This window comes from Periophthalmus magnuspinnatus, chromosome 5 (assembly GCF_009829125.3).
Source record: "Periophthalmus magnuspinnatus isolate fPerMag1 chromosome 5, fPerMag1.2.pri, whole genome shotgun sequence".
Taxonomy (NCBI): domain Eukaryota; kingdom Metazoa; phylum Chordata; class Actinopteri; order Gobiiformes; family Gobiidae; genus Periophthalmus; species Periophthalmus magnuspinnatus.
This window is the reverse complement of record NC_047130.1, coordinates 6,987,636-7,011,303: the sequence shown is the minus strand read 5'-3', so window position 1 is coordinate 7,011,303 and position 23,668 is coordinate 6,987,636. Positions and strand designations below refer to the sequence as shown.

The 23,668-nt window shown below is 37.6% G+C and overlaps 3 protein-coding genes across 3 annotated transcripts in view; 1 reads left to right on the top strand and 2 right to left on the bottom strand.

Moving 5' to 3' along the window:
• Nucleotides 1–1,874, bottom strand: part of necab3 (N-terminal EF-hand calcium binding protein 3) — a 58,318-nt gene extending 56,444 nt beyond the window's left edge. Inside the window, exon 1 of the mRNA XM_033966221.2 lies at nucleotides 1,598–1,874. Within this exon, the coding sequence (XP_033822112.1) occupies nucleotides 1,598–1,738 (141 nt within the window). The 5' untranslated portion in view covers nucleotides 1,739–1,874. The remainder of the gene's footprint in view (nucleotides 1–1,597) is intronic.
• Nucleotides 1,875–2,801: 927 nt separating this feature from the next.
• Nucleotides 2,802–13,509, top strand: rbck1 (RanBP-type and C3HC4-type zinc finger containing 1). Its single transcript, XM_033966219.2, has 13 exons — nucleotides 2,802–3,024; nucleotides 3,128–3,164; nucleotides 3,400–3,544; nucleotides 3,624–3,720; nucleotides 4,441–4,639; nucleotides 5,218–5,360; nucleotides 7,585–7,758; nucleotides 8,272–8,432; nucleotides 8,509–8,608; nucleotides 10,005–10,184; nucleotides 10,264–10,362; nucleotides 10,439–10,582; nucleotides 11,992–13,509. Exons 2-13 carry the CDS (start codon nucleotides 3,131–3,133, stop codon nucleotides 12,073–12,075), a joined length of 1,560 nt encoding a protein of 519 aa, XP_033822110.1. The 5' UTR covers nucleotides 2,802–3,024; nucleotides 3,128–3,130; the 3' UTR covers nucleotides 12,076–13,509.
• Nucleotides 13,394–23,061, bottom strand: tbc1d20 (TBC1 domain family, member 20). The gene is made up of 8 exons (XM_033966220.2): nucleotides 22,659–23,061; nucleotides 22,323–22,508; nucleotides 20,439–20,519; nucleotides 19,274–19,460; nucleotides 18,765–18,866; nucleotides 18,024–18,165; nucleotides 17,313–17,491; nucleotides 13,394–16,065 (listed from the first exon to the last, which is right to left on the bottom strand). Exons 1-8 carry the CDS (start codon nucleotides 22,714–22,716, stop codon nucleotides 15,804–15,806), a joined length of 1,197 nt encoding a protein of 398 aa, XP_033822111.1. The 5' UTR covers nucleotides 22,717–23,061; the 3' UTR covers nucleotides 13,394–15,803.
• Between the last annotated feature and the right edge of the window lie 607 nt (nucleotides 23,062–23,668).

The window sequence follows — 23,668 nt, the reverse complement described above, 5'->3', positions numbered from 1 at the left end:
AGAGAGTGTGAGAGAGAGAGAGAGGGCAGAGGAGGAGGCTGCAGCTGTTGCCTCTGCATGATAAATGAAGCCCTCACAGTGGGATGGGTTTAGGGACAGTTGGGTGCCCCCCACACGTTCAACAGCCCACACTTAAATACAGCTCTGTCACACATGATGCTACAGAGATGGGTTTAAAATGAGAAGACTGAGAGCGTACCAATGTTAAAGAATAGGACTATGTGTTTGTATTGGCAACAAGCTGGCACAAATGATAAAGCAAAGATGTGATTCTTTTAAAGCTCAGTTTAAAGATGTAATAATAATGTAACTTTTTTTCTGGAGGGTCTGCCACCTGCTTGTTCTATGGAGATTAGAGTTTATCGGCCTTGAATTGCCAACAGAGGCCGATATTTTTGTTTTGGCCAACCTGCTGCGCAAAGAATACGCATAGACCAGGGGTGTCCAAACTATGGCCCCAGGGCTAAATGTGGCACTCAGACCAGTTTTTATTGGTCCTCAGGCTTCCTGCTGAACCGGCCCAATTGATCATAAGCAGTACTTTTAACAGCAAATTAAACTATTTCTACCACTATAACCTCAAACATCACATTGCATTGTGATACAGACCTAAAATGATTGTGTTTCAAGCCTAATTAATATACAGCAGCTCCGTCAAAGCTGTGTATAAATCACCGCATTGCGTTCATCACCGGTCTGTGGCATTCTGTTTTGAGATGTGGCCCTTGATAAAAAAAAGTTTGGGCACCTCTGACATAGACCTTTATTTGAACACTTAAGTCCAATGAGGTGACTGCACTGCCTTCTTATAGGTTTATGGTAAAAAAAAGAGCTGTGGTGAGTTTGCAGTACATTTAAACAACAGAATTTGGGGGAAAAAAATAATCAAAATCATCCCAAAAATATCGGCAGAGCTTAACGGCCACTGGTTTCTCTGGAGTCTAAACAATCTGTACATGAATGTTCTCCATTGAATGTATTTATCTCCATAGAGACAAGACGATAACGCCACCAGGCCAAGTTACAGGCCAGATCTGTAAAGGGGTTCACCTGCTCACTATAAGAATGATGCCTATTGATTAAAGCCAAGAATATAAGAAGTATAAGCAGGCCTGGGTCTACAGGGCTGCAGAAGAGTGCACTGCAGCCTCAGTTAAACATGTTTGCCCTGTCATTACAGGCAAATAACATAATGCCATTTAATGGAAGCATCTTATGTCTACACCTCTTTGAAACTCAAATGTACCCTGAGACAGTTTGATCTGCACCTGGGCCTGGTTTAATGCCATACTGTGGAACATTGCACAGAAAACAAGATCATATCCATGGAGATAGATGGAGCACCTGCACCTTTAATGATCAAGACTTGGCAATAGCCCCACCTATTAATAAAACTAGTCAAATTATTACAGATTAAGATGGACTTTATTGGTTAATAATCACAGAAGTGGATTAAAAGATTATGGTAAAACAAAAAATAAATAACTAAATAAATGAGTAGAAAATCTAACAACACTGACAAATGTGCAGACTTAAGTCGTCTTGTTTGGTGCCCAGACATGGACAGGAGTAGTTACTGTAGTTAGGAGTCACTCACATCGTGGAAGATGGTGAGTCCCTGTCCGGGCAGGTGCTGCTGCTGCGGTGGCTGCTGCTGCTGCTGCTGCTGCTGCTCCTGGAGGTGCTTGTGTTTGGCGGATTGCAAACACATGGTGATTATCTCTGTACAAGCCAGCATCTTTGCGCAAAATGCCGAAAAACGTGAACAAAACCCGCAAAATGCAACGAAAGCACAACAGTAAAGGAGCGCTGGAGATGCAGGTGCGAGGGCAGACGCAAAGTGAGAGCGGCAGGAACCAGCACCGCGGAGCAACTTTGTGAGCGGTGTATGGCTCTGTGTGCGCGTCTGAGGAGCTGCAGAGCGCCACCTGCTGGAGACACTATGTAACTACAGCACAACCTCCATATGTCTTTATTATTACCGACCATGATCGATTATAGCCTACATCTGTGCAGCCAACATACACTGACCTTCCACAGAGGGTGTAGGAGCAGAGGGGCTTTGGGAAATTCACTTAAATGCAGCCGATTCCAGGTATTTTGCAGCAAAACTTATTAACACTAAAGTTGTCTATATACTTACCACACTATCTTTACAAATTATACTGGCTACGCTTCTTATATACTTATATAACTTTTGCTAGTAGTAAGCTGTAGGCTTATTTTCAAAAAGCCTTCGATTAATTACTACTAAAAGTTTAATACTAGTCCTCAATTATGCAATAGGCTACTGTCATTTATATTAGGTTGCTTGGATAGAGGCTATGGAGGAGTATACATGACATAATTGGAAATAAATAAATAAATAAATAAATAACTACAAGAATAAATGTTGGAATGTGTAATTCAATGGTGCATAAAATACATGAGTAAATAAATATATTGACACATTAATGCATAGGTTCTACGGATTAAAAAAGCTGAAATATGTTTGTTTCAAATTTCTGTTTTAATGTATGTTTAATGTATTATTTGTGCATGTATTTATTTTTAACTATATTTATTTTTACAATTAGTTTACAATTTATTTTGAATCCAGAGGAAAGACATTTTGATTGAACATCTCCCTCTGGTGGATCCTGGTGGAATAACAGCCTATTTAAACATGCACGTGTTTTAAGCTTTATGAATGTATAATTTACTACTTTTAACTATGCTTATTTTTTAAAATTGGCCTTTTTCTTATGTTTTTTTTTTTTTTTTTTGCGGTGCAGAAAAATAGAAACGTTTCAACATTGAGCAGGGGGCGGAGCAATTACAAAATCCAAGCAATATCCCTTTTACAGGCGCTCTTCCTGAAATTGGCGTTAGTTTCGTTTTATGCAAACCGACAGCAATGAAAGCGAGCTCCCGTCTCTCTAAAGAGCAAATTAGTTTAGCACAAAATACAACTTGGCCCTAGTTCTCGTGGGTTTCTGCCGTGCGTAAAAGTGTAAGGACGCGCTGTGCCAACTTCTACAGGAGGTAAGCGCTTCGGACTTATACTCACTGTATTGTAAAGGTTAATATCTCTTCCTGTTCATTTGTAGCCTTCCCTATTGAATGTAATATTGATGTTTTTATACAGAAGATGACTACTGAGGTTGACGACACTTTAAAAGAAGGTAAGTCAAACTACTTTCGGTTTTGGTTCAGTTGGTGACTTCTCCCAAAACCAACATCATCTTAGTTATATCTTAGGCTGTACTAATTATATCTGTTGGGGTGACATACAATATACTCTCTGTTACTGTATAATGCACTTTGCTACAGACTAACACAAACTTTAACCCCGCGCGTTTAATAGAGACATGAGTCGATCACGTGATTCCAGACGCTCTTCCTGTTATGATTTTACAGCTGAGGACCTCGCCAAGGCGCTAAGTGACGCCCTCAGCTCTGGAGATGGGCCTGAAGCGGTCAAACTTTCCCAAATGCTTTCCCAGCTCTCTGTGCCTGTGTGTGTCAGCATCAGCAGAAAGGCTTACCCCCAGGACCTCATCAGGTAATGCTGTGTGGCTCCTAATGCTTGGAATTGTTTGTTAGGCTAATTGAGTTTTAATTAAGTAGGCTGTGTTTTGTAGACTGAAAGTTGGAGTGGAAGATGGCCAGTCAGACACCTACATCCCTGTGATACTTGAGGTTTCTGCTGACATGACGATTGCACAACTTAAAGATAAGGTACGTATGAAATCAATAATGACAGACGTTTCCTACGGTAATCAGACTTTGTGTTTCTGTAATGGCCCAGATCCTATAATGATGAATAGAAGTAACTACACACAAAGATGTATGGTGTGGCACATGCCTGAGTGGTTAACACTCTTGCCTCACAGAAAAAAGTTCTGAGTCTGTCACTGTGCCAACTTTACATGTTTCTAACCATGTCTGGATAGTTCCTTCCTGTCTCTCCAGTTTCCTTCCATAATCCAAAACATTCATAGTACGTAAAATTCTCCAGCTGAGGTGGTCCTGACCAAGACTCTCAAGATCTGGAAATGGGTCTTCAGGGTGATGCGTTGTGGTCAGTCACTGCTCTTGACAGGTTGCCCCTGCAGCATTGACATTGGTCAAATGGAATGTAATTTGACCTTGCCCTATGAAGAATATGATGAATATGATGAGCGCTCTCAAAATGATTTTAAACGCAAAACACTATTAGTAGTGTAACTCGTGCTACTGCTATTACTTTACATTACTGCTTCATCACTGCTCTAGAGTGTGGAGACATCCTATTTGGAGTTTACATGTACTCTTCCTCTGGGTATTCTCACAATCAGCCTAGCCCAGTATGACAGCCATTTATCTGTACATGAAGGATAGGCCAAACACTGAGAACACATTTCCTTATGGCCTAACATTTGCTGCTATTTTTGCTCATGAATCTTGCTTTTGTTTTAGATTAGTGCTGACTTTGGCTTCCACCCGTCACTGCAGCGCTGGGTGATCGGTAAACGACTTGCTAAGGATCCAGAAACATTGTTCAGCCATGGTATTCGACAGAGTGGAGACCAGGCCTTCCTCTTTATCCTGTCAGCCAGTGCTGCCCATCTCACCAAGCATCAACACAAACTGGACCAACAGCAGCAAGTTCTTGAAGGTTTATGTCACACACACACATTACTCATACATGTTCTTTTACTTAAAATAGTATTCATCGTTATTGATGTAAATGTCCTGATAGCGAATTTTGGAGTGTGATATATTGCTACAGAAAATAATAGACGATAAACAGTAACGCCACTGCCACAATAACCCTAAAGCAGAATATCCCCATTCAAATGTACAATATCATAACAAAAACATAAGCTGCGATAAGTTAACAGCAGAATTAAACACTTAGGTACACTCTACTTAGTAAAGTATTTGACCTTCAGTTAAACTAATCGCAGTAAAGAAAAATAATAGAAAGTTCCCCACAAGTAAGGGCTGTAAGATTAATCACAATCAAACTGAAATTAACAAATCTCAAAGGCTCAAATTTTTTGAAGTGCCATAATTTCTTCCACACTCAACAAAATATCCTGCCTTATTCTGAATAAAACCTGCTAACCTTATAGTTTAGATCTCTACAAGCATGTTCTGAAATGTGATTATTGTTTGTTAGTTCATATTTCAGTGTTTTTGTCAATTCTTCTTGCTGCCTTTTGATGTAATTCATATCATTTGATTTTACAGGAATAGTGGAAACAATCCAGGCAATGCAACTTTTACCCAGAGGCAGTTTGGGGGATAAAACCCCTCCAAAAGCAGCCAAAAAAGGTCCTGCTCTTCCTCCCAAACCTCCAAAGGCTGAACGACCTCTGCCCCCAATACCTAAGGTTAGAACACAGGACTTTATTAGCACGAAGACACAATTTTAGAACTAAGGGAAAGCTCTATGTAGCTGTAATGTACATATACTATTAGTTATTAATGTGTGCTATTATTAAGTAACAAGTGGGACTAAATCAAAGCAAAAACACTGACAGAAGCTGGACAAAGATATGACAATGACCTTAAACTGACTTCTACAGAATCAGGCAGTTGTTTCACATTGTGATTAAGTGTAAAGCTATAAATATTCATTGTCATATATTGCTAAATAAAATAAAATAAAAATAAATAAACAATAACATGAAAGACAACTTTACACCACTGCCACAATAACACTGAAGCAAGACAATACCTGCAAACCTTTAGTAAAAGAACAATGAATCTAGCATAACAGAGTTGGTATCTGTAATGACTCTGAAATGTCAATGATTACACATTCTACCAGTGACGTGCATTCAGGGCAATCAAGGCGAGCAGGGCTGGTCCACTGAAATCTAAAATCATTGTGTGTCAAACATATAATTAAATGGTGTGGGGAAGCTGGCCCGAGTGATCAAAATAGGAGGCAGACTCAAAAGAAGTCCCATTAGACACATTTATTCCTGTGCAGTGGTACACCGTGAACACAAAAATAATACATATTTACAAAAATTAACGGTGCTCAACGAAAAACTAAGCAACCAAACTTAAGCAACTGAAACAAAAGCCACCTGTACCCTGGCTACACTGGTGTTCCCCATCTGTCTAATTGCCCAGACTAAAATACTTCCCTGTACCGGAAGCCCCACCCCCGGTCTACTCCATCTCTTGTCCAGGGGGCGGTGGGAGTAACATAAACACTATATTCAATAAAAACATCTCTTGGGCCCGAGTCCCTTTACCAAAAGTGTTTAACTAAACAAACTATAAACACTTTGTTCATGACACGAAAATACACAAGACATTAACACAAAGAAATAAACAAACTTAAATCAGTTTTTCCCCTTCCACATGGTCCGGCCCACGACCCCACTCAAGCCTATAAAATGGCCGACATAGGGCACGCCCCCTCTTTGTCTGGACCATGTGGGGATGCAGGTAAGATGATTGTTGGATTAAACTGAATAGACACATTTAACTAAATAAAATGTATTTAACTAACAAATGTGTGGTGATTTAAACTGATTACAACAAAACAAAACAAACCCGGGATAGTTCTATTTCGTTGAGTATTGAAGTTATTGAAAATGAACAAAGATGTGCAAAACCAAATCCTAGTACTTTTAAAAAGGGACAAAGGCCCACTTTGTCACAAATGGTTACAAATTATATCCAAACAATCCCATTTTCACTTCTGCCTGTTTGAAGCATGATTGAAGTCACAGTGTCCTTTAGTACACCCTACTGGTCACTGAGCAAACTGCATCAACTGCAGTTTCAAACGTCTCATTAACTCGTGTTCTTGTCCTGTGCTACAGAGGCCATGCTGCGTCACACTCTACATGTGTGATTTCCAGTGTTTTTAAAGGCTTGCACATGTGCAGTGAGGACAACTGCAGGCTCAAACAGTGCAGAATAAACTGATTGTAATGATTAGAAGTCATCTCATTCAGTCAAACAGTGAGCTAGTTTCAGGGCTAGTTAGTGTGAAGTTCAGTATTCAGACAGAAAAATAAATCTAATTTGCATCATAGTTTGGATTAAAAGTAGCATTATTAATTGATGGCTAAATATTGATGTCCACCCCAAATTTGCTTGCCTACCCATAAAAGTCACTGCATGCTACTTCTATCTTCCATCAAGTCAAAAGTTTGTACAGAATAACAAAAGCTCCCAATAACGGCAAAGAAAAGTACACAGGATAAATATAGAGCCCAAAATGATATTGTTTCATCTCTCATTTGTCGACCAAAATTTTTTTCTGGTAAATTGGGACATTTTGTCCACCTCCCCCATAGTGTACAGTTAAAAAATCTGAATCTACCTGTAAAACACTTTATGAACTGCAAACGTGTAAGAAGAGTCATATGTTTTGATATATATGACGCTTTAGAAAGTTGATGGTCTAACCTTTTTCCTTTCCGCGTCTGAAAAGCTGTTCTAAAGCTGTGTATGTGCCACAAATTATGGAAGTGTTTATTAGAGAATGGAACACATTAGACAGATTCAGATACCTGTTTTTTAACAGTTTGACTATCCTAGTTTCACGCTCTCCTTACATCTACATTTAATGTTTGTGTGTGCATGTAGGAGGGATGGGCCTGTCCCCAGTGCACATTTGTGAACAAACCCACTCGTCCAGGGTGTGAGATCTGCAGTCAGGCCAGACCAGAGGACTACGAGGTGCCTAACGTACACAAACCAGATGCAGAGGAGGTCAAGAGAATGCAGCAGGAGGAAATAGCCATGCAGCTGTATGAACAGGTAACAACAACTACCTAGAAACAACTGCCGTCAATAATCATTTATTACATTCAGTACAATTCCGGTAGGTCATACCTTTGACCTACCGATATGTCCGATGCTGATACCGATTTAGAATCCAGAGAAACTGATGGCCAATATTTTTGGGCCAATATGTGGGGCTAATTTTACTTATTTTCTCCACATTATCTCATTTGAATTTAATAGAAACTCATCCATAATCTTGTTTCACTACAAAAAACCTTTATCCATCTATTCTTTAAGCAAATGGAGGCAGCAGTTTGCCAAATAAAATATCGGCCTCTGCTGGAGATTTAAGGTCGAAAAATCTCTCTAGTTATATAAAGATGTTTTTCTTGCCATTGTCAAGCAGGTTGTCAGACCAGAGCGGCCAGATACTAATTACTAATACCATCATTATAACGCATCATGTGATTATAGTAACATACACATTCATATAAACATACAATGCAATAAAACATGCAATAAACTGTGATTTAAATCTGAATAAAGGCTCGGCTGGAAGAAAGGGAGCAAAACTACCTCGACCTGATAGAAACTGACAATATAGAGCTCATCCCCAACCAAGAGGAAGTAGACTGCCCTGTCTGCTTTACCCCTCTGCAACCATTAGAGGGCATTGTTCTCCGGGAATGTCTGCACACGTTTTGCAAGTCAGTAAAAGAAAAGTATTACACTTTCAAACATTTTTGTCTGGTTCATTATTAATTGATCTTTATTATGTATCAGGGAATGCCTCATAGGAACAATTGTGAACAGTCAGGATGCAGAGGTGTCCTGTGCAGACACCACATGTGACAGTAAACTGCTGGACAGAGAGATCAAAGCAGTAAGTACAGTGGTCAGAGGTCATTCTTATCTGCGTTACATTTTGATTTGATGGGACTTTGTATTGGTACCAAAGTTAGGCAATGTGCATTAACAATTATTGATAATATTTTGAATGATATTTTGAAAATAGTGCAAAAAGTTGAATATTGGAGATATACCGTTTATAATAAGAAATCTTAAAATATTGCAGAAAAAGCTAAAAAAAGAAAATAGGAAAAACTGATGTCCTGACTTTGGAACAAGGGTATAAACTGATATTTCTGCAGTGTACTATGTTTTGAGCTTTGTAATTTAGCTAATTATTTTTGGATTGCCACAATATATGTTATTGGGATATAAAGATAAAGATATTCATTTTTGTCAATGTGCCCACCTCTAATTGGCACACTATTACATTACATTATTTTATGTAGTATTACTAACACTTTCATCTGCAAGATTAATCACAGTCAAATCAGAATTGCAATTTGAATTGACCGAATTAGTAAATAGCTACAAGTTTTAAAGTACCATAATTCTTCTACAAACAACAAAATATCCTGTCTTAATCTGCACAAAAAATAAATGTGATTCTTTAGTTTGTCAGTTCATATTTCACTCTTTTTGTCAATTCTACTTGTTTAAAATGTGAACTTTGAACAGCGTCTTAGTTAAAACATAAATCGCAAATCTAAAAGCAATTGCAGTGCTTATCAGAGAAAATGTCTAGTTTATTTTGTGTGTCATGACTTATAAATAAATGCAAAATTATAAATTATAATAAATGCTGGTGATGAACATTGGATCTGACCATTGTATTTTGAAAGTACAGTATTGACATCAGATACGCCTTTTGTCCGGAATCTTAGTGTTATTCAGCTGAATGTAATGTTGTGTTGTATTACTTATTAGGGCTGTAGGCCTTTAGTCAATTTATCAATCAATGGAGTCTTAGACAACCAAATTTTGTACTAGTTTACCGATAATTTAATTTACATTATAAGAATTTATATGGGACAACAGCAGAAAAGAGAAGTGAGTGAGTAAGTTGGCTGAAGATTTGGTGCTTTTTGGTATATATTTATAAAAAGGCAGATTCACTCATGATTCACAAGTTTAATCTGTCTTTATATAAATATATTGTTTCGTGGTAGTTTTTCTGCATAAATAGTTTTTGCATGAATTTCTGTGTCGGTGTAGTCTTGTGAATGCAGTTTGGGTCAGATACGTAGAGATATGCTATGATACGATAGTTTGAGAGCTTTTGACATTCCCCCTTTTTAGTCGACTAATCGAACAGCAGAACATGTCTTTAGTCGACCAAGAATTTCTTTAGTCTACTACAGTCCTATTAATGGTACAATAAATGCTGCTGGATAACTTTTGAACCTGACATTTTCTATGCCATGCCCCAGCTTCTCACAGAAGCGCAGCTGCAGCGCTTCATGGAGTTGCGTCTCAGTATTGCAGAGAGCCGCTCTGAGCACAGCTTCCACTGCCAAACGCCCAACTGTCCCGGATGGTGCATTTACGAAGATGAAGTCAATGAGTTTCCCTGCAATATCTGTAACGAGACCAACTGCATCCTCTGCCGGGTATAACTGATTTGAATTATGTAATATAATGCAGTGTTGCAAATTAGAAAGCATTTTGTTAATCTGAATTACACTTTAGGCAATTCACAAGGACATGAATTGTAAAGATTACCAAGATGACCTCCGTATTCGAGCAGAGAACGACCAGGCGGCCCAGAAAACCAAACAAATGGTGGATGTAGGTTGAGCTTTTTTTATTTCACGATACATTTTACAACACAGTGATGAATTCTTAATGGAGTTGTATGTTACAGGCCATGCTGCAAAATGGAGAGGCCATGAAGTGCCCTAGATGTGAGATCATTGTTCAGAAGAAAGACGGCTGTGATTGGATCTGCTGTGTGATGTGCAAGACTGAAATCTGCTGGGTGACCAAACAAGCACGCTGGGGACCGAATGTAAATATTTTATACAGTATACTGCAGTGTTACTACAATATTTCATCAGTGTCATATTATAACTAAGCCTATAACTAAAATAAAACTAACTATGACTAAAAGTAGATATTTTTGTTGACTAAAAGTGAGTCAGATCATGATTTCGATTTCATCATGATTCAAACTTCAATTCATTCAAACTTTCTACTAACAGGAAACTAAACTCAGGGACGAATAGGAGAATTGGGTCAGGAAAAGCGTGAGCAGGCATTAAATACCAAAATAGTGAATCACAATATGACCAAAACAGCAGAACATCACAGGAATTCAGTATTTATCACCATATTACCCTGACCAATAGTACTTATATTCTCATCAAACAATAAAAACTCACCATAAACTAATAAAAGGAATGAGTGGAGACTAGATCCAAATACAACTGTTCAGTCCCAGAGCCCCAAACCAGACTATAAACAACTACACACAAGGAACACATCTGAACACGTCCAATGAAGCAGTGCAGTACTGTATATTATAGTTGTAAAGAAGCAGTTGTGTTCTGGTTGACTGAACTAAACTATTATGAATTTAGGTGAGAACATTAGCGTGACATTTCAGTGCTAGAAGTCATATTAGTCAAAAGACGGAGACTAAACCAAAACTTATATTTCTTGTCAAAATGAACACTGCATTTCTATTGTTCTGTATTTGCCTCTTTGTAAATTTCTGCAGATTTAATCATTAGTTTGCTTTGTTGATAGCGGCCCATTGCCAGTTATAGATTATTGATATATTATTGAACTATTCTCTGCAGGGATCTCTATTTTTAGTGGCATTTTAATTTTCAATACAAAAATAACACGGTGACAAAGACTATAATTATGGCAATTACATGGACTAATAGAAACAGAACTCCTCTGTGATTCATCTTCTCCTGATTAAGTATGATGAGTATAAATGTCCTATAAACACAGTACAAAATGTTTTTACCGTGCTATTAAAGACGCTGTACCTGATTTTACTGAAAGACTGAACTAGTTAATGTTAAAGTGCAGTGGCCCAAACTTATTCTTAACGTGACGACAAAACTCCCCTCTCGTCTCTGAGAAATTAACGCTAACAACAACTGTTTTCCTGACTATCGGACAATTATACTTATAATTAAATGAAGGCAGTACGTAGCCAACATATTTTGCTTATACATTATATCTGTACTGAGGGAAGACACATTTGGCTCAATTTTACATGTAAAAAATCAGGTACAGGACCATTAATGTGCCAAGTGTGACAACCGTTATATAAGATACTTGCATATTTATGATTTGGGGTAATGGTGTCTTATGTGAACTACACATACATAAAATATTTCTATCATAATATATTAATCATAATCTTATAAGAAACACTTTTTTTCTCGTTTCTTTTTACAGGGTCGTGGTGACACATCAGGCGGTTGTAGATGCAATCTAGCCAATCACCAGCCGTGCCATCCCAACTGCCAGAACTGCCACTGACACACACATGCAAACACACACTCCTACACACACTCCTATACACACTCCTACACTCACCTACACATGAACGAAACCATAATACCCTTACTACCCCCTGACACTTAAACTGAGAAAAATGTCTTAACCCTGTCCCTCTTGTGTAGGTCAGAGGTGCACTAATGATGTTTATGTTTATATTACCACTGATTTGACCTTTGACCTCTGAATGCACAGTTAAAATCCTGAACCAAAAACATTTAGCAGTAGGCCTATCTGCGACTTGTGTGAAACTCTCCAGTAAAAGTGCAGTGCTGAAGAATTTGTACTGTTAGCGCAAATTTAACATCAACGTTTCTCAAAAATCAGACAGAGTTGAGCCATAAAACTTCTCCAAATACAATAGGTGATATGAAGGTGTTTTTTGATCGTACGTCGATGTGGACAAAATATAGTTGGCGCACTGCACTTTTGCACATAGGCCTACACCACATCAACACTTGGGCTAGAATAAAACGTAACCAAAAAAAGACCAGGACTGAACCAGGACTATAACAGGACTAAAGGGGGCTCAAACTAGGACTAAGTAATGACAAGCGTGAATTATGTCAATGCACTGAAGGAATGCAAGCTTTTATTTTGATGTCAGTGCAGAAGACAGTACATTCCCATTTGAATATTTCTAAGCTATATGGGTAAATAATAGGATTTACACGCATGGTTTACTCTGCGTGAATTTATTTAAGTGCGATCTGAATGGAGACTATGGAAAGATATTGTATTGTACTGTGTTTTGGGCTTTGACAGCTCAGTTGTACTTATGGGCCTTACTAATGTCCTTATGTTTGAACCAAGTAAGTGTTTGTTTTATACAATGACTATTTTTCAGGATAATCATTCAATGGTGAAGATATTGCAAGATGTTTACGAAGAAATGCTACGCTTCGTTTGACTTAAAAGTGCACTTTGTATATTGTCAGGTGGGGCTGCTGCTTGTCTCCATGGAGATTAAAATGTTTTGTTTTAGTGCCATAAAGCTAAAGCAGCTTATACAAATGCATATATTGTGTTCTCAAAAGCTTATAAACTTTACTTTCAACACAAGTGCCAATAAACTGCAAGAATGTACTTTAATATATGGTATTAGTAGGGAGTTTTAATTAGACATTTATAAAACTCCTTTTGTTTTTTTTTTATCAGGCAAAATAATCAACATTCATACATTTTCTATATTCGTCTTCTATTGTTGTATTACTCTCATCTACGGGACTTTAAATATACTTTTGCTTTTGGGTTGAGTCATTTGTCTTAAAATGAAACATGAAACTTGCTGAAATAAAATAAACACCATAAAGTTTTTTTTTTACTGCTTTAATTGTTAATATTCTGTACAACTTTACATCCATCAAACATATTTATAATAACAAAATAAAAGGCCAATACAAGTTTAGTGCATTCAAATAATAAAAAAGTGTATGTAACAACCTTCATTAAATAAGTCTATTGTACTTACAACTTAAACCAGTGTGAGACTGCTAAGGCAAAACAAATGAACTTCAGCATTTTATATTTATCATAGAACAAAAGTAATACACATTTACGTGGAAGTGTACTGTATTTGCAATGAGATGTTCTGAACTACTGTGAAAGCTGGCAGGTGAATTTTAAGTGTATAGTAGAGGAAAAATGAAATAGTTGAATAATAAGCGCGAAGAAATAAGTAAATATTTCAAGATGGCCCCTCAATTTGAAAAGTAACATGGATGTGTTAGAGAATTTACAGTATAAAAGCATTTAAAGGAACAGTATATAGTCGCTGTGCTTCTAGTTTCAAAAAAAGTACTACAATCACAACTGAACTTGGTTTGCCAGAGCTTTAAGATGGAGGACACATACACGTTTTTGTATAGTGAGGATTCAGATAAGAGAAAATCCTTGTAAGTTTAACCCAGCTGCTGTTCAGCATCATTCAGCTCATTCTGATTTGTGATTGGATAACAGTGCTGACAAACATGACACCAAATAAATGAGATTGTTTATCTAATTAAGAATAAATCAGCATTACAATTGTTATCAGTTCAAGTTACATTTGATTAGAACACATTTAGGTCATATCTGGGGACACAGGCTCTGTTTATGGAACTTAAAATCAATAACTTACATACAGTTCCTTCAAAGCTTCTATAAAAATATGCTTTTAGTGCCAAATTAAAAGTTAAATATTTCTCTATGCATTCACTGATTTTCAAAGTAATGCATTTTCCCATGTGAGCACAATTTTAAAAATGGTGAATTATTGATGCGCGCGAGTTTGCTGTAAACAATACACTAAAGTGCGGAGATGGTGCTTTAAAATGGTGGGACGTATGTGGTTTATGTCTTCAAAAATACTACAACATGTGACATTTAAGTGTAAACGAAAAAAAAAATGGAGAAATGTGAGTTGAAGCATAATTTTCAGTTTTCAGGTCATGAAACACAGGCCCTTTTAAGCCACTGCTATAAAATATAATTGTTATATATTTTGAACTATATAACAGGAGTAAATCTGCATCATATTTCAATACCAAGACTTAAGTAAACATGAAATGATAGCTTTACGATATTGTAGTTATTATGCATTTGCCTAATTAGTAGCCTTAGTGTGTCTGTGTGTCATGACCAAACTTTTAACGTCTATAGCAAATATACACAAAAAGAAGTCACACAATCCACCATTTGGCTCTTGTGGTAAATCGCTGACAAATTAGGACTACAAACACACATCATTCATACTTAACACCTCTCGAATGGCAGCAGTTTCAAGTCTAAGCAGTCAGCATTAAATCTCTATAAGCATGTGTTATAATCTTACATAAATAAACTTTGATCATGATACTTTGTATAAATACAGTCTTTTTATTTTACAGATCCTTTTTCATAAAACCCAGTCTCTTTCTCCAGCAGACTTTCACTTAGGATCCTTAGATTTCCTAGGGGAGGAAAAATTTTTAGTGTCAAGTCTTCACAAAGCTGTCAGTATTTAGACAATATGTAGTCCAGAAATTGTGTTGATGAGAAGTGGAATCAGATTTGGCCAAAATTATATACAGTACGAGATGTTGTGTGTGTATTTTAATTGTGTTGATCCATGATGTAACAATAAGGCTACGTGTTAGCAGACTAGTTGTGGATTTGGTAGATATCACTAAAATAGTCATATATACACAACATTTGCCTTATTGGATTTATTTCAGGTGACTGAAGTCCATCCAAGTCACCGACAGTAAGTGGAATATACCCTGGACAGAGGCCAGTGGGGCTGGTCACAGGTGATCGTTTTACAGAGGGTTTTATAACAAGACAACACCAGTCATAGATAGTATTATCTACAGAGAAAGCCTTTGGCACGGCAGTGCAGGTAATGGAAAATGTCCCTTATAAACTAGGAAGAAGCAGGAGTACATGAAGTGTGAAATTAAATAAAATGCATTCTCACATATCACCACTAGATGCTATCTACAATACTGCAGTCTAATAGTGTGCCAGCTTTGACCTGACAGAAGACGACTAGAGAACATACATGAGCCTGAAGAGAGGCCAGGTGAGGGAAGGGGAGAACAGGTTTCATATCTGCCATCTACTAGTGAAAAAAAAAAAAAAAATCTTGCAAATTGTAGCTTTAAGGAGCTCTAACTACTATGGCCTGAAAATGTATATATTTTGACAAAAATCTGATTCCATTGGGGTAAAAATGTTAAGAATGGAGCAGTTCAAGGAAACAGGTCAAGTTTGGGGGCCCACTCCAGAGCAGTGTTGACCAGAGTGAGAGCAGCCGCCCCTAAAGCCACCGTCAGCCCCATGACGGCCAACCGGACGAAGCGCCGTGCTGCTGAAGGCTGAGCCACCGCCGCCACTGCTGAGGGGGCGGGGCTTTCTACAGTCGCCGCCTTCTGTCTGCGCCGGCGCCGAAGAACCGAGTCTGGTCTTTGAGTAGATGCAAGCTCAAAGTCTTTAAAAGTTGTGGTAGCCATGCTTGAGGAGGCAGACAAAGAACAAGAGGGAATTGGTGCATGTTAATAAAATAGTGAAGAGGTCAGTATGAAAACAAATGTGAATGTAGTTTGTGAGATGAGTAATTATGCAGTGTGTAAGCGTAGTTACCGGTAATTCAGTGCTCGGATCAGACAGTATATTACAGATAAACTACCAACAGTTTGGGTGCACCTTCTCATCCAATTTTTTTGTTTACGTTTATGGATTTATGAAACAAGATGTATCATTAAAAATATATTATAGCAAAGAAATAGTTGTTTTTTTTCTAGTAGCCACCCTTTGCTTTGTTGACACTGCTACAAACCCATGGCATTCTCTCAGTGAGTTCCGTGAGTGGCTTTCACTTCAGAGGTGTGCCTTGTCAGGGCTCATTAGTGAAATGCCAAGAGTGACACAGTGAACAAAGTGATGGGGAGCCATTTTGAAGAATCTAAATATAACACACGTCTGAATATTTTTGTTTACTAAATTCCATGTGTGTTCATTCATATTTTTGATACTTTCTGTCAGAGCTATGACATAAATAGTCATAAAAATAATGATTATGTGAAAAAGTGTGTCCAAACTTTTGACTGGTAATGTACATTACTGAGGTCACAAATACACATTTAGTTTGTATTGCAATGGCTTTATGATGTTTTTGGGTCAGTCCATGTGATTTTATTATCAGTTGTGATACATTAAAAATATCAAAGTCATCAAAGTCCTGGTTAAGCCATGGTTCAATCCTTTTGATCAGGTCTACGTGTTCAAAAATGGTGAATTAGTCTGTATGTTATTGAGTGGGAAATGGCCCCAAACTTTGCATTTAGTTGGATAAACATACAACTGACATGATAACAAATTTTGAAGTGTGATATACTGATTCTGAAAATATCATGATAATATTTAAATTCATTTATATCATTTTCACAATAACCTTTAAGCAGGATAATCACAGTAAACCCTTTTTAAGTGAATCATATTAAACATAATGCAAACAGCAATATAAAAGTAGTACAATGAAACAGTAAAGTAGTTAGATGTAGTATCTATAATGCCATGTATGTTAATTATTGGAACAGCTACAAGTCAAATGTCATCATATAAGCCTAATACTACATCAAATTAAGAAAAATGTTCCTACTAGTGTGAAGAAAACATACACCCGATAAATATTGAGCCTGAACAAAGTCATATAGTAATTATTGTGAACGTGCAAATAATAGAAGTAAATGTTCAAATACCTGTCATGGGAGGCAGCCTCTTTAGCTAGTTCAGAGGGAGGAAACTGAACAAACAGGTCTCCAGCCTGACTGATGAGAGTCTCATAGGGGAGGTCCTGAGGGATCTGGGACAGCAGGTGATGGACCATTGCCATGTCACACTCACACTCCAGTACTTCCTCTTCTCTGTACAGAACAATCTAAAAAGGAAAAGAACAGGTCAGTTTATATTGAGGCTGCACAATATAATGCTGTGATAATCTATACTAGCTGACACAATACTCACTACAGAACAAACTCAATATAGGGAAATAACACCAAGGTTCCCCATCTGACAAAGTATTATTATTATTATTATTATGCTGATTTGTTGACATAATAGGTTCAGTTAATAAAAAAAAGTAAATTAAAAGTGCACATGCCATTGCAATATTGATTTTTTCACGATATATTGTGCAGCTTTTCTTATTAAGCCCAAAAGTAGCCTTGATTTAGTCCTGGTTTTGTCTCCTTTATGTTTTACTTTTGACAGTTTCACTAATAAATTAAAGTTTCTTTTTTTTTATTTTTTTATATGATAACAAAAATGATATAGTAAAAAATTATTACCATTAAAATATTTCAATATCAACAGCCATACCTCAAAATCACAAAAACATTTTTAAATGTTTAAAATCGTGCTGCCCTAGTTGTAAATAAAGACTGCATACATCTTCATAGAGCAATACTTACTACAGCAGCAAAATAGATGGGCATTAGAGGATGGCAGGCAAGAAAGAAGTCATATAACCGCACAACGTGCCTAAAGTCTGACAGGACATGGCCGAACCAGGTGATCAGCCAGCTTAGGGCAAAGACTGTGCCCACCTCGGACCTGAAAAAAATAATTGAATGAATAAATAAAGGGCCAGAGTCAGGAACATGTTTGAGCTTTAACATTCAGCCCCACCCACTTAGTTCTTTCTGTCACTGTGATATTGACACATGACAAACAAATGTCTGGGATAGTGTCATGCAGTTGTTTGCTTATAGTTCTATCTCTGTCTACTGTTTGCTTTTTGTCACCCTTGCCTTGAAAATGCACCATGATACTTCGTAACAATGTGCCTGACTGGATGAAAAACGTGATTCTGCCAGGAACTTGTGGTAGTTACTACACAAAAAAATGCTATGTAAAATGATTGGATTATATTTTACATTGTCTTTTTTTCATATTTAGCAGCTTTTACCATACAATGCCTGGTGTAAAGAGCATTTATCTTGACCAGAATAAATTAAAATCAGGTACTTGTCCTCAATTTCTGTGTAGACTCTGCACACCTGACTGCGACAGGTGTGGTGGAGGAGCGGCACTTGGCTGAAAGGTTTTAAAAAGACGTTGTACTAATAAAAGCGAACACTGAGACAGTGTGTGGGAGTCTTCTTAAAACCTTTTTGTTAAATCTGTTTCAAAATGTTTTAAAGTAAACTTACTGTTGCATGAAATCATGAACCTCGGGGTTGACCCTATCAATGATAGGCATCAAATAATTCAGTATATGTTTTGTATTGTCCATTGTGGGGTCCATAAAGTCCCTGGAGGAAACAAAATACAATGTTTATTGACATGATCAAACAAATTTAGTCTAGGGGTGGTAGATGCATAGAAAAATTGACAATATTGCAATTGCTGTTTTGAAGATGTGCAAAATTACCAGTAGAATATCCAGTTTGTCATCTATAATTAAAACTATACACCAGATGTCTTGTTTTGAGGTTGTTTGTTTTTTTAAGTCATACTTCTGCACTAGTGGTTGATTTTATGCTCTTATCATTTTATATGCCAGACTTGAACCTCAACAAAGACATAATTAGCACATTTCCGATGCATCATAATGGAGATAATGCAAAAAATATATATATATATATATCGAGACATTCCTTTTTGTCGATATCGCCAACCCCTAATTTAGAGTAACCTCACGAGTGCCAACACAAGGTACCTGAGGTGATGAGTGGACAGTTTTTCCACCAAAGCTGTTGCTCGCTGCTCTCCAACAACTAATAAAAAGGTGACGACTATGTCATGGTATCCCTGGTAATAGTGCAACTGAGGGTTTCGTTTGAGCACCCGGAGGATGATGTCGATCAGTTCTTCCTGCAAACCCTCTCTCTGCTCATCTGGCATACCTGCAGCAAATTACAGAAAGGGTCAGAACTGTGCAGAGCTAGCCCCACAGCAAGAATGTGTGTTTTTCAATATATTTTTTGGGCATGAAAACACACATGTAATGTCACACTGTGGAACATTCCAGGCAAAGCAATAACGTCTTTACAAAGACAAACAGCGGGTGGATTTTATTTTTTTTATAATTGCAAGGAAACCGGATTTACTGCCACCAACTACACAATAGATCTATGGTGAAACTTCTATTGTTGCTTGAAGAATACAGAAAGACAGTGTGCAAGTTCTAGTTTGTCTAGAAAAAAAAAAAAGACAAAGCTTTCCTATTACCTATGGGTAATGTTTAACAAATGTGATTGTAAAACCTCCAAGTACTCCATACATATTGACTGAATACTGAGTCAACACTAATTTCCTGGAGAATATTCTAGTTTAATACACAATCAATACATCCATGGTTGGTTCCCCTAGCTAGACCAAGGAAATGTCAAGTCTTTGATCACATGTAAAAATCATGAGGAAGACAAATATCACAAAATCAAGGAATGGAATAGCTACGATTAATGCTTCACAAAACTCTCTCTAAAAACTGTATGACCCTGTTTCAAATAACTCCAACAAGTCAGGCCCTCATCTACTGTGTGGATGTAGAAAAAGTTGGCTTTACTTGATTTTAAAAGGTGCACAATGTAAGTTTCCCGGTTGATTGTCTGCCACCTGCTTGTCTCTGTGGAGATAAAATTGCTTAGCCTGAATTTTCCAACGTATGGCATTGAGACAAGCAGGCGATGCAACCAGGTTAAGTTACAGGTCAGATCTGTTTAGAGACGCACTGCTCACAGCAAAAAAGTAATGTTTTTTAATTATTATGAATAAAATATTAAAATTACAACATCTACTTGAGAAAATGAAGGACATTTCAGTGCTCCCTTAAGTGCTGTATAAAAGGTACACATTAAAGAAATATTTTAACTTTAACTTACCAGGGGGGAACCTCCGCAGTGAGCGCTGTACATCCAGCAGCACCTGGTTGTAATCCTTGTTGTTCTCTCGATCCACAGTTTCTAGGGAAGTTGTGTTCCCATTAGTCACACACAAAACAAATAGGTGAGAGAAGCTGCACCTGCTACACTGCACAGTTTGTCTCCGAAGTGAACCACGCTTTTTTGGACAATGGATTTACCATATCCGTTTAAAAAAGATATTGATGATAATCCTATGTTTTTCAGCTCTACAAACTTTTGAGTCAAGTTTCTGTGCTTTCTCTATGCATAAAAGTGAAACACTTGCCTAAGCCAGCCAAGACAGGCAAAGGTCTTTGCATGCATTAACAATATTGTACAATTTCCGGTGGGCGTGATTGACATGGATTAATAAATCAGAGAAACACATGGTCAGTTTGTGTCAAAACAAACATGGAAAATTTCATGTAAAAAAGAAAGGAATGGAAAATAATGGAAAGGACTGAAACATTTCCCAAATAAGAATGGTTGTTTGACCGCTTTATGGTGTATAGGAGGGACTAACTCGCCATAGTAGTGAAAGTGTTGCTCTTGCATGTTTAGTTTGGGTACGTCTTCCCATGCATTTATTTATTAATAACTGTGTTGTTAATCGATATTTTCAAAAAAATCATTGGTCTCCCTACTCCCAGTCTGTCACAGCTAAACTCTAAAGCCATTACTCGTATAGCACAGACAATAACACAGGACCACACTCATCCACTGCACCGTTACTTTACTCTACTGCCTTCAGGTCGACGATACAGGACTCTCAGATGTAATAAAGCACGTTTCAAAAATAGTTTTATACCCACAGCCATTACTAACCTGAACAATCTATAGACCACGAAACTCTGATTATTATTATGCACTTTTATAATGTCAGTTACTTGCCTTGTGTCTGTCCAATGTATGTGATGTGTTTGTGTGTATGTAAATGGCATTTTTCCCTGTGTGAACATGATTGTGAAGACAAATTTCCCATCAGGGAGAATAAAGTAACTAACTAAAATGTTCCACTTCTTACAGTTACTAGCTGAGGGCACCAGAAACCAAATTTGAGCATTAAATGGAAATGAAAGAGTATTAACTACTAAAAAACACCATTTAGACAGATGCTATTAGGCCTGTCATAATAACAAATTTTAAAGTGCGACACATTGATGAAGTACATAGATGATAAAAGATAATACAGAATAATAATGCCTTAGACTTGTAATGCGCTTTACAGTCAAAGCCTCTCAGAGCTACACTATAGTTATTATTCATTAATTTCCACACTTGGTGATGGTAAGCTACTAGTGTAGCCACAGCTGTTCTCGGGCAGATTTAAAGAAGCGAGGCTGCCAATCTGCGCCATAGGCCTCTCCGACAAACCACCAATCATTCATGCACACACCACTTTTGTACTAGGCAATGTGGGTGAAGTGTCTTGCCTAAGGAAACAATGACAGAACTTGGTCGGAGTGGGACTCGATCCTCCGACCTTCGGGTTGGGGGACCAAAGCCACTGTCGCCTCACTGAAACTACCGTAATTTATACCACTGACACAATAATCGTAGAACAGATTTATACCACAAAAACTGTTTCAAAAGTACAATGCTGTTAAAAAAATCATGAACTGCAATAAATAAATAGCAGCGTGACAGACTTTAGTACTGTAACAAGTCAGAGAAGTTACGAATTCAACATTTTACGGCATAAATGATATCATATAACCGAAAAATAACCTAAAATTTGCCAGTAATGCGAAGAAAATGTACACATGATAACCACTGACCCCCAAAAAGTATTGCCCCAGCTTTCACATATTGAATAGGCCTAGAAATTACACTTTTCATTAGTCAAAAACTTTAGTCAAGTACCTGGCTCCTGCTCCAGCACATGAGACGGCACGTTGAGTAGCCGAGGCCAGACCTGACAGCGGATCTCATCGGTCAGCAGCCCCCCTTCACTGATGGCCATCCTCCTCAGAGCCGCCACATCCACGGGACTGCTGCTCAAAGCCTGTGTGATGTCCGCTATCTTCCTCTTCCGCTTGCTGTCGTAATCTAACACAAAAGCAAAAGTGGGTTAGCCTTAAGTATGATCTGTTTTGAAGAGGAGTTGGCTCATGCTGCAGATTAGCTTGTAACCACGTATGTTAACTAAAAAGACAGATTTCGCAAGTCAAATGTAAGAAATACCGTTAACCCACATACCGTTGCATTGCCTTCCATTCACAGGCGACGAGGGACCAGGGCTTCCAGATTTCTCCATTTTCCGCCTCTTTCACGCACTCAAAGGCATATAAATTCGTCTGCCATTACTTTAGGATAGCCTCAATTTACCCCGTTTCTAGCGACAAGCTGTTTGATTAGCAACGCTAGCAAGACACAGCCCTTTACAGCCAAAGGAAGCGACATCATTTGCCATTTTAAGCACAGCAGACATCCCGATTAGACCTTCCTCGCCAAATACGTCACGCGTAAATGTTAGCTAGGTGCCTTACGATGGATAAAAAATAAAAAAGCTACATGTTTACTTTGATTTAACCTACGAATGAAAAACAACGATCACAAGCCAAAGCACAGCAAAGCAGACTGAATGATGACGTAATTACGCAGGGGCGGGGCTACGGAGACCGGAAGCAACGTCGTGATGCGTTTAAGACTTCCCGAAATCCTGCTTTGCATTAGTTTGTAAGTTCCTGCTATCAATTGCAAAATTGCTAATCTAACCACGGATCTTGGGCTACACGCACAAACTAAATACACTTTGCAACTTCACATCATTTGACAGTCTTTTAACTTTTTTTCTTTCCTTATCTGTGTTTATTTTACATTTATTTATTTGTACTAAGGGAAATAGCTGCATAATTGCCTGTAAACAAGCACAAAATTGGTCAAATCATTTTAAATTATCATAGGGAATAGACACAACTGATGCTATTCCACTTCTGTTGTTTTATATTTCATTTTTATTAAACATAAATAAATAAAATAGCAAAATACTCTATAATAATAATAATAATAATAATAAAATAATATAATATTCTCCACTATTATGATGTAGTTGAACAAAAAATGTAGGCTATTTGTTATAAGTAGGTTAAGATTTAGAACAGTATCCCCGACAGTTTTTCTGAAAATAGAAAGTTACGCTGTGTTTCGTACTGTAATGTTGGGTGCGGAGTCTTGTGATGAAACGAAACTGAAAAGTGTCCAACCTC